The 12,210-nt window shown below is 39.4% G+C and overlaps 1 protein-coding gene across 1 annotated transcript; it reads left to right on the top strand.

Annotated features, from left to right (window-relative positions):
- The first annotated feature begins 1,256 nt into the window (after positions 1-1,256).
- LOC128863171 (cilia- and flagella-associated protein 20) lies at positions 1,257-2,230 on the top strand. Its single transcript, XM_054102170.1, has 3 exons — positions 1,257-1,642; positions 1,703-2,047; positions 2,108-2,230. Exons 1-2 carry the CDS (start codon positions 1,367-1,369, stop codon positions 2,024-2,026), a joined length of 600 nt encoding a protein of 199 aa, XP_053958145.1. The 5' UTR covers positions 1,257-1,366; the 3' UTR covers positions 2,027-2,047; positions 2,108-2,230.
- The last annotated feature ends 9,980 nt before the right edge of the window (positions 2,231-12,210 follow it).

A 12,210-nucleotide genomic window follows, 5' to 3' on the forward strand; every position in this document is an offset into this window, starting at 1 on the left:
TCTGACCGCATGATCGAGTTCGTTACACCGGTTTCCAGATTAAGCAGCTATGATCGACGATATACAGTTTTTGGTTTGCGTCCAACTTGGAAGACGGAGTCTCTGGGGCATTCAGTTGTAGGAACCAATACTCACGCCTTAGAGCTGGTTCGTTTTAGTTCAATGGCTATTGCGTATCGGGAGTGCCTTTGTTAGTCTCAACTCCTCGCTTCGTTCCAGGTTCGTGTCCGGTTGGCTGTTTGGTTTACTACAATTGCGTGCAATATGTTGCAGCTGTACCACTTAATATCCAAGTTTGTGGATCGTGTAGGTTGAAATAAAGGCTCTAGAATTATTCGCTTGATGGCATCCTCCATCGTTGTAGGCTGTCCAGATGTTGCCATTAATTTGCGAACTTTTGTTTAGAGAAAAGCGTTAGAATATATATATATATATATATATATATATATATATATATATATATATAATTGTAATAATAATAATATATATATATATAATAATATATATATATATATATATATTTATATATATACCCCTTTTGGGTGTTTGGCCGAGCTCCTCCTTTTGAGGAGCTTTTTCATGGTAGAAATACACTTGGAGGTTTGTCATTGCCTGCCGAGGGGCGACCACTATTAGAAAAATGTTTTTCTTAATTTTGGTGTTTCACCGAGATTCAAACCGACGTTATCTCTGTGAATTGCGAATGGTCATCACGCATCAACCCATTCGGTTACGGCGGCTGCCAGCATTTGCTCTAAAAGAATTATTGTATTTGATCACATTACGAAATGCATTTCATAAGCGGGTCAGCATGAAGATTTGTATTGGTCTCAGCTGTTGCTTTTTCCGAATTTTCATCAAGTTTTAATTTTCAGCCCCAAGGTGTGTAACAAAATGTAATGTTGCACTTTTTAGCTTCCATTTCTTACACATGATATATTAATTGGCGTGTAAAAATATAGTTGCTTATATGTATGTTGTGGGGTAACCAAAGCCCACATAAGAGTTTCATTCAATCCAAACTTACAACTTAAAACTAAGGAAAAATTAACAGGATTGGTGCTTGCTTGTTGTACGTTGATGAGTTAATTTAAGATGAATTCTATGCTTCTGAGTACATTGCTGAGCTGCCACATGTGATGGTTGCATGTACTTCTCCAACAATGTAAACATACTTTTAGGTTTGGAGATTTTCGTGGGTTGATAAATATCGATAGTATTTGTTGTTGTGCTCTCGCCTGTCTAGATATATGTTGCATCTCTAATTATTTTGTTTTCAATTTGTTTACGGCCTTTCTTGACTTAGTACATAGATAAAATAATAATAGAGAAATTTGTACTTTAAATTATATAATATATTAAGAAAATGTTCAAAAATACATTTCAATCGGGTTTTCTTTCGATTTTGTACAGCATCGGTAGTAAGCCGTTGCAGATATGGGATAAAAAAGTTCGGAATGGGCACATAAAGCGTATTACAGATAATGATATTCAGAGCTTGGTATTAGAAATTGTAGGGACAAATGTAAGCACAACTTTTGTGACATGCCCGGCTGATCCTAAAAAGACTTTGGGGATAAAACTTCCTTTTTTGGTTATGATAATAAAAAATTTAAAGAAGTATTTCACCTTCGAAGTGCAAGTAAGTACTAATAAACATTTAAACATGTAGAGAACTTTATTATTTCAATTTCGAAACTAGGTTTTGGACGATAAAAATGTGCGCCGTCGGTTCCGAGCAAGTAATTACCAATCAACAACCCGTGTTAAACCTTTTATTTGCACCATGCCAATGCGGCTTGATGAAGGTTGGAATCAAATACAATTTAACCTGTCGGATTTTACACGACGTGCATATGGAACAAATTATGTGGAAACCTTGCGAGTACAAATACATGCGAATTGCCGAATAAGACGAGTTTATTTTTCTGATAGACTGTATTCAGAAGAGGAACTTCCACCGGAATTTAAGCTATTTTTACCAATTCAAAAACCTCAAAAAACAATTCACACTGCTTGTAGTTGATTCAATTTACATAACAAACAGGTATAGTTTTATTTGTGTTTTTGAAATTTATATCTTTCTTTATTTGTTTCTTTGATCCAGATAATAAAAGGAAGACAGCATCAGAGGTTATAACGTTTCTCATATCTTGTATTAATGGTATGAAATTTATTTAATAAAAATTGCGATATGAACTTGATGAAATAAATTTACAATTTTTTGGAAGTTTTTTTGTTTATTTTAGTAAATACACGAATAAATGCCTACACGCGAGAGTAGTATAATCGTTGTTATTAGCATTTTCAATAAACAACCCTTGGCCGGATATAATTTCAGCTCTTGTTGACGAGCACTGTTAAGCGTTTCCACGACGACCGGTTCTATGTTACTGAAACAACCCGGATTTATGTGCGGCCAAGGACTGTCACTCTAGCAGCATTCCCCGTATGTAAGTATGGGGAATGTTAATGCTGCTACAACAACAACAGCACTAATATAATGGAACAGTACGTAGTAGTAGCAGAAGGAGCCCCACAGTTTACTTTGGCACTTCCGAGCTTTACTGTGCTTTAGCGTTACAACACGGTACAATAATTTACAGCAGTTTCGCTAAAAAAAAAAAAAAATACAAAAACGGGACGAGTGGGTCTGGAGGTGAACGAGCGCAAAACGAAGTATATCTTGTCACCGCTTTAATGTCTTAACAATCACGTCACTGTTGGCAGTTATAAATTTAGAATTGTAGAGGACTTCATCGACTTGGCAACCAGCATCAACAAAGCTAACAATGAAATCCAACAGAGAATATCTTTTGCTTACAAATGCTACTTAGAACAACGTAGGCAATTTAGTCGTAAAGATCTCTCTCGACAAACAAAAATCACACTTTATAAGTCCCTCGTCATCCTATTGCATGGTCCAGAAGTTTGGACAATAACTGATGTGGCGGAGCGTTTCCTGGACCTAATGTTAAATGATGGCGATCGGTGATTACACCGCGCCGGCAGGGCCCACTTAACTGCTGCAACAGCATCAACTGCCCTTGTAGTGTTTGAGCGAAAGAGTATGCGGGCCTTTGCGTGTTAATAACGGCGTATATCGAAGGAGATGGAATTATTCCCATGGCAGCCGATTCTACGATACCGGAATGACTCGGGTTTTTTGCCCGACCAAGGGGTGCCGCCCCAGTAAACTAGCCCTGTCTCTCATCAACCCACAACCCTCTTGCTCCTATCCCAGTGCGGGGACAAACCAGCAGCTCTTGGCCTCGCGTATAGTCGGTTCCGAGTGTCAGACCAGAGTTCCTCGGAACTTGACAACCTTCAAGTGCAATTCTTGCAATGGTCCTTTTGGAGGTGCTCTGGCCTGCGCACCACCCGTGAGTGAGGATGCGAATACGTTGCCCCATGCTGCAGAGCTCTGCTCTCGCAACCGCCCCCCCTGGTGCGGCCGCTCGTCAATATCAGGCCGCAACAACTATTGCGGAACGCACAGCAGGACCAACGCAGACAACATCACGCGACCCTAACCCCCCGTGTTACGATCATACTCCCGAGGAGTTTCAGGCTCCTCCCACTGAACTGCAACGGACTCATGAGCAAGATAGACAAGATATACGCGTTCATGAGCCGTCACGTAATCAAGATAGCTGCGGTCCAAAAGACAAAACTGCAAACTAACTCCTCCTTGATCACCAGGGATGGCTACAACGTGCAGGGAAAGGATCGTAGCGTTCATAGTCCACCATACAGTGCAGCATCGTCTCATCGACGAAGGCATCGACCGCAGGCACATCACCCTAGAATGTCAAGGTATAGCTGTTCGGTCAGGTGATGCCGAGCTCGAAATTTTCAATATATACATACCCCTGTCACCTGCTGCCCAGCAAGGTATCACCCTGCACTCATTAGTGGTGAAAACCGATTGGTAGTAGGTGACTTTAATGCGCATCACGATCTTTCGCACTCAAGCCAACCAAATTCCATTATTCCCGACAAGTGGAGAACAGGGAGAGGGGTCTCACTACTGAAACCTTGAAAACCCGCCAACTAAGGGGATTCTTATCGTCCGATAACTCTCCTTTCCCCAGTGGTGAAGACTCTTGACCTTAGCCTCGCCAGTATGACTTCCGAAGAGTACGCAGCACCACCACGGCACTCACCGTCATTAACACTCAGGTAAGCCGCGGGCTCAACAAAAATCGCCCCTGCGAGAGGACTGTCCTAGTAGCGTTGGACCTAAAAAAACCTTTCGGCAGAGTTAGCCATGCCACGCTACTAAATGACATTTTACGCTCGACACTCCCGCCCGGGGTCTGGTATGGGGTCTACACTCTGGCGTCTTTCTCGCTTCTTCACTGCGAGGAACCTACAACTTTCCCCACTAAATCCACGGCGACCCTCTTCACCACCTGGACAAAGAAGGTCCAGGTAAAAGTCGATGACACGCCAATTTCGACTGTAAACAAACCCAGAATATTGGGAGTTACCTTTGACAGTTTGCTCTCCTTCCCAGCGCATTGCCACTAACCTACAGAATCACAACAAGGTCCTCAAATCGTTTTCCGGCAGCACTTGGGGCAAAGACGAAGAAATGTTGCTATCGACTTTCAAGGCATTAGGCCGACAGGTTCTAAACTATGCTGTGCCTGTCTGGTAACCTGGAACCAGTGATTTGCAGTGGACGAAGCTACAGACCTGTCAAAACACTGCCATAAGGGCTGCGGCAGGATGTCTACTGTTGTCCCCAATACAACATCTTCATGACGAGGCCCATATGCTACTTATGAAGGAGCATAATAAACTGCTCAGCAAGCAGTTCCTGCCAGATCCCAGGCATGTCAGGAGGCACTTCCTTAATTACGCGGACGAGATTCAGGACAAAACAGACCGACAACTAGTGGATCGGAAAGTGTACAGACAGACAGGTTACTCTCCTGTGAAGGCACCCCGCACGACACTAACCACCTTTTCACATGCCCCTTCAAACCCACCCATCTAACACCCCTCTCCCTCTGGACACAACCTGTCGAAACAGAAAGTTTCCTGGGCCTACCGTTAGATGAGCTAGACGAAGACAACCTGTGATTACACTACACTGACAGGGCAAAGTTACTGCTACAACAAAAACAACAAGGAGATGGAATGATGAGCTGTATGAGAGGTGCATAGACATGGACAAAGTGAAGAGAATTAAGATTCAGCGGCTTCGCGGACTAGGTCAGGGAGGGACACAAGCCCACAGAGCCTAAAAGATGTGGTAGTAGATGCCTACAAGTGGTAGTAGAGGAAATCCTACCCTGCGTTGAAGGAACAAGTGCTTTCACTTTGAATTTTGTGAGCTATATATCCCACAATCAAACAAAGTATTCGGCCCTATCATAGAATCCGTCGTAGAAAACCTACGAATACGAATACCTATTACGTAAGTGCCTGGAAATAATTTATACGTAAATACTATGTACAGCCTGAAATACTTTTACATTTAACGTTTTAAACTTAAAACTGAGCAGGTGTAACAATACATTTAAATCCGTTTCACTAACCTGACTTATGGTGCGAGGCTACATATAAATTGCATATACATATAATTGTTGCCAATTGTAATCATTGACGCACCAGATGACTCCTTCTATTAAATTAGAATGTTTCTATACTATTTAGTTTGACTTTTCGCTGCAGGGTATCGAAATTGATTGCTCTTTTTTGGCTTCGCATTCCAATGTTTATGCAACTCTCTCACAAATAGCCCTCGATATGTTGAATAGAATATGTGCATATGATGTAAATACAAAAATATATACCTATATTGTATTTATTTTGATGAATCATAGTCAAAGAAATTCATCTATCTCCTTTAGACCATAAACGATGTTCTGTTAGGACAAGCCAAACCAACCGATGCCTTGCGTTTGGTACGCAACTCGAAAAACAATGAAAGAATTTCGACTCTTAAATTCCTCGAGACTGCTCAAAATACTACGGAAGACTTAATATTAAGAATAATTAATATTGTACACACGTGTAATATGTACTACATACATAGATACATGCAATACATTTTGATTGTACTTTTTATTGTAGTAAAGTTTGTATTAACGCTTTTAATATTAATATCCCTCGCCTATTCGCCACTTCTCGTCTGGCGTCAACTCCCTTCGCAATACAAAACAAATGAACAAAACAAACAAAAGAAGGAGAAATAATATGCTTGTGAAAATTCAGGAAATAACTTGGAGCATTATGATTTGTAAAATTTCAACTAATCAAATTATTGAAAGCGAAGTGCTGTGTGTTAAATAGTGAAAGCAAAAATAAATATAAAGCCATCAAATATAGTTGGTTTGCGTTTTTTATGCGGAAGACGCCGTGGCAAGGAAGTGTGTGTGTGTGTGCATATAGTTTCTTGTGTTTGGTTGTTTCCATAGCTTTCGCCTACGTTTCTTCCAGAGAACGTTAATGTTTGTTAATATTTAACGTTCTCTGTTTCTTCTTCAGAAACAAGTAATTCCCCTTCCTTTTGTTTGTTTATTCATGGGCTCTTACGGCAAGGCGAATTCGGCTTATACCTCATAAAACTGGTATAACTCATTTCTACGATATTTTTATTTACACCGTTGCTTCATCTATTTGCCACTAGCTAACGCTGGGCGAAAAGAAAAGGCCGTATGTCTCATAAAACTGGTATTTTTTTTATTATTTTCACAAACAAATGTAATTTTTGGCAGCTTTTTTCCACGCTTTTATTTATACCAGTTACTTGATCTATTCGCCGCTTGCTAATGCTTGGCGAAACAAAGAGGCCTATAATAACGATAAATGAAACAACCCTGTAAGACAGGGTTAGTAAACGTGTGTTCAACTAGTCATCTTGTCTTGGTTTGGATGTTATTTTACATGTTGCTTTTGTTTCGGTCGTCGGAAAAAATCACTTGTTTCCCCGCCTTGCTACACCTACATGTACTCACCTACACACGTACATGTGCTCACAAATACATGTTACTCACTCTATCCTATAGCATTTAAGGTTGGTTCTTTCGCTCTTATACTAATTGATTTTATAATTATCCTCCAGGCTACTTGCTGGTTTCTAGAAACCGGCATACCGGCTACATCACCTGTAGAAAGTGACTACCGTCCTCGTTACCTATTTGTTCCCTTGACCGTCTGTGTCGATAACTCTACCCATCTCAACCTCGGCGTTAATAATATGTCTTTTATTTAAGAAATATAGATATTTATATATATGGGGGGTCATTGCTGGCAGTCTTTCTAGGGGGATCAACGCAGAGGCCTTCGTGGGCTTTGTGCCGTAACTGCAAGACTGTCGGAAGTGCGACTATTCCTCCTCGTGGTGGCCACTGGAAACAGGATACCCCAGCACGGTCATGTCTCTGTTGGGGTCCTGGCTAATATAGTCGGGCGGGAAGAGTAAACTTCCTTGGGTAAGTATAAATCCCCAATCAAAGGTGGAACAGCATACGCCGAGGGATGATTGGCTAGAGGGTGAGTCGCTAGTATGCGGACTTGTGGTGCCCCGGCGAGGCCCCATTTCAAAAATACCTTCCTGCGCTACCGGGACACTGGTGTAGGTGACCGATATACCCCTTTACTCGTGGGACCAAAAATGAATACCAATAAAACAAAAAATGGCGGAAGCGGTCAAGAAGGCTTCAACCAAGAGGCTAACAATAAACCTAAAAAACAGAGGCGGTCATACCTTAACCGGAAGAGGCCACCATGCCTCAAACTAATAAGGAGGAACGGTCCGCAGTTGAAGACGTGAGAACTGCCGAGACGACTCCGAACAACACCGATGGCGAAGGGCCGACAACGGAACAGCCAAAAAGCTCAGTGGTGCGGGCAGGAAAAGATTTGCACACTTCCTAAAAAAAGGGCTAACCAGAGAAGAAGCATATGGGCATTTTCACAAAAAGGTCAACCACGAGTGCAAAACTCAAACTGTTCCTGGAAACTTTTTGTTGATGAATAATAAATCTCAAATGTGTTTACTTTATAAATATAAAAGAATTTTTCTTTTCTTTTAATTTTGAGCCGAAATATATAACGAATATACAAAATTTACAAAAATCTAACTCTTTTGACCAAATATACCAACTTTTTTCCTTGTAATATTCTCTTATTCAAAGCAATACTATGATGTTTTTATAATTTAAAAATCTTCTACTGATAGTAACGTAATGTTTAACAAGCAGAGAGACTTAGTGGAGATCGATTAACGGTAGTTTTTTTTTTATTACTTCTGCTTATATTCGTATGTCGCGTCCGTTACCAAAAAATAGCATTTATTGTTCTCATTAGTGCAAAAAGTGTTGAAGTATAAAATGCTTTCAGACTTTAAGCAAATAACTTATTTCACTTAAGAAAAGTAGCCATTGACTCTCGATAAAAACGATTAATAAAATTTATTGGTGTTTGAAATTTGTCGCGTCCGTTACCGCGAACCTTAAATTTTAAATAAAGTCGTAGAAATTGCACAAGATTAAAATTTTATAGATGGCAAAAACGGCAAAAGAAACAAGAAAAGCAATAACAACGAAATATAGAGAGAAAATGAAAGAAGACGTCGAGAAATGGCAGGAATACAAGAAGAAAGAAGCTAAACGAAAGCAAGAGTATCGAAAAAGATTATCGCAAAAAATGAAAAGTGATAGCAATTTATTAGAAAAGAAGAAAGAAAAGGACCGTGTTAGGCAGCAAGTTTTGCGTCAAAAAAAGAGCGTAAATAATATTGATAGTTTGAATTGCGATATTTACAGCTGTAAGCAAACGATGGGAAAAGCAATAAAAAAAGTTGAGCGTGCGTTACCTAAAAACCTGAATAGAAAAATAGCTATCCTCAAATCTTTATGCAATAAATATCTTAGGCCAACAGAAACGATGGATGAAAATACTACCAAGTCATCAAAAAGCCTGATGCATGAAAAATTAATTGAAAAATTCTTTTTGCAAGATGGAATCAGCGTTCAAGCTCCTGGGAGAAAGGATACAATGCTAATCAATGGGAAAGTAGTCTCAAAACGTTTTATGCTTATGACCTTAGCAGAAGCATATCAACTCTTCAAAGCCGAATATACCGAGGAAAAAGTCTGCAAAACTATTTTTATTCGTTCTAAGCCGACTTACATTCAGTTAATCAATAATTTACGACACAATATGTGTATCTGTAAGTACCATGCAAATTTTATTTTCTTACTAGAAGGCTGTGCAAAGATTATACCGCAGATTCCTGCCAAAGCTGATTTATTTCTTACAAGAGTTTGCTGCGACGTTGTGAATGAAAAGTGCATGGCTAATACTTGTGCCAGCTGTGTACGCGATATTAAAGACGATCTAGTTCCAATACAGTTTATTTATTTATTTATTTATTAGAATTAATATATAATACTAAAACTAATACAAGAACGAGTACTAGCTGCCAGGGCCTACAACTCGGTAGATAGATAGAACAGTCTGTGTTATTATTAGCAAGTCATATTAAATCATAGTAGTTAAGTTACAATCTTTCAAAAAATTATTTAAAGCAGTTATATTGATGGTAGAAACCGTAGCCAGCAGAGCAGACGGTTTGGTAGATCCGAAGTGTTTTTTCTTGAAACTTTCTAAGGTACGACAATCGTTTAAAAGATGGTCAGCTGATGCGTTATTATCACAAAATGGACATTGTTGTTGGGCACCTCCTTTGAGGAGGTGTTGGTGTGTGAGTTTAGTATGTCCGATTCTGAGTCTGGCGAACTGGCTTGATAAATATCGAGGTGTATTGCTTGGGTATAGAGATGGTTTGCGCCTGGCGTTGAATTCAGTATACCGATGCCTAAACGTATACCATTCTGCCAGCTTAATCGAGTCAATATGTTTTTTTATATGCCTATGTAAATCCTTCTCTGAATAAACTGGAAACAATGAGCTTGTTGCTGGCATAAGTCGAGCTGTTTCGTCGGCTCGCTCGTTGCCTCGGATGCCTTTATGGCCTGGTACCCACATAATGTTGATCTTTTTTAAGTTCCGAATACAAAGGTCTCTTATTTTGTCAACCAATTTGCTACTACTATAAATGTTTTGTATGGCTTTAATAGACGACATGCTATCCGTACAAATGAGGAATTTTCCTTTATTACTCTGCGCGAAATCTGCTGCTTTGTATATGGCCATTGCTTCCGCTGTGAACACCGAGCAGTGTTTAGATAACTGACCTCCAGAAATGAGCAATCCTTGTTGATTAACTACAGCGAACGTGGTGTTTGTGCTGGTTTTTGATCCATCCGTATATAAAAAATTCCAATTGTTGTTCCGGTAGTTGCTTTCCTGTTCTGCGAAGAGTTGTTGATAGGTCGAACTACTTGTCGTAGATTTATTAAGTGCGTGAAGCACGGTGTTGAAATTCGATTTATATATAAACCACGATGGTTGGCAGTTTAATTTAGTGCAGCTCCCAGGTGGAGTCAAATCAATCTCTAAGCCATACGAAATACAGCGGCAAATTGTGGACTTGAGCCTATATCTACGTTTGTGTCGAAACGCCGATATGTAATCCTTGTGCAAAATATGATTAGTAGTAGAAAAGAGTTTCGGAATTAGTAGCCATGTCGCTTCGATTACACGTTCCTTTATAGTAGGGAGACCAGCTTCTGCCAAAACGCATTTTACGGGGGATGTTGGGAACGCGTTTATACTACGACGAACAGCAGTATGGTATGGAGCATCAAGTAGCTTAATATTAGTATTGGCAGTCCATCCGTACACAGGTAGACCGTAGTCTATCTTAGAAAGTATCATTGCTCTAGTGATATTGACTAAGGTGTTTGTATGGATTAAAGAGTGTTTGGATGACAAATACTTGAGTATATTGAGTCTGGCAGCTAGATTTTTTCTTAAACCTAAACAATGTTGCTTAAATGTAAATCTTTTATCAAATGTTATGCCTAAAATTCTTAAGAAGTTTACATTTTCTATATTCAAGTTATTAATTGACAAAGTAGGGTATAAACAGTTACGTTTTTTACAAATATGCAATATTTTACATTTTCCAATTGATAGGTTTGCTCCGGAAAGCTCACCCCACGTATTTATGTCTGTAATTATGTTTTTAAATGTGTTGTTTACTTTAGTTAAATTCTTTTCTTTAGTAAAAATTACTGCGTCATCTGCATAAACAGATAGACCTATGTTTCTATATTTTAAAATAATTTTATTAAATTGTTCAAATGCTATGACAAATAGTACAACTGACAAAGGGGATCCTTGAGGGATCCCATTGTTGAGTGGGTGACAATTGGAGAGGTTGCCATTTATTCTAACCTGAAACTTGCGCCCAGTCATAAAGTTTTTAACGAGATTAAAAACCCTAGGACCGACTCTCCAAGCCTCAAGTTGAGATAACACCACATGAATCCCCACGCGATCGAATGCCCTTTCGAAGTCCGTCGCTAGAACAGAGACGTGACTTTTGGTTGAAAGTGCTTTAGACACGTAATGTTGGAGATGAAGCAGTGCGTCGGTTGTGCTATGTTTGTTCTTAAAAGCTACTTAATTATGGCTAATTAGTTTGCACTTCGTTTTGTACCACATAAGCCGTTTGGCCAACATTTTGTCCAAAGTCTTACTAATGCACGAAATTAAAGAGATTGGTCGGTAACTATTGACGTCAAGTAGAGCTTTATTAGGCTTTAGTATAGGTATAACAACGGCCGACCTCCACACATGGGGGTAAACTCCGTTTAGCAAGATATTGTTATATAGATACAATAATCTATTTTTTGCAAATATCGGGAGATACTTCAACATGGAATACGAAATTCGGTCAGCACCAGGGGTTTTGCCTTTCGCATGAGTTAATGCAAACTCTAGTTCAATTAATGTAAATTCAGTTTCCAAGTGCCTTGCTTCACGGGATACGTGTCTTTGTCTATATATACTTGAAATAATTTCGTCTTTTTTTGAGCAATATTCACTTGAAAAATTGTTGTCTGCCGAATTTGTAGACCAGGTGTTGGCGAAAGCTTCAGCTATAATATTTGGGGATGTTAGAAAGGAATCATTGTGTTTTATGGCTTTAATAGGGATATGCGGGTTGCCGGTTAATGTTTTTATATCAGCCCATATCTTGCTAGGAGTGGAGGCGGGTGTAATTTTCGACGTAAATTCTTCTAGGCTTTTTCTTTTGGCTTCTTTTACGGATTTTTTAAA

The sequence above is a fragment of the Anastrepha ludens genome, chromosome 5 (assembly GCF_028408465.1).
Source record: "Anastrepha ludens isolate Willacy chromosome 5, idAnaLude1.1, whole genome shotgun sequence".
Taxonomy (NCBI): domain Eukaryota; kingdom Metazoa; phylum Arthropoda; class Insecta; order Diptera; family Tephritidae; genus Anastrepha; species Anastrepha ludens.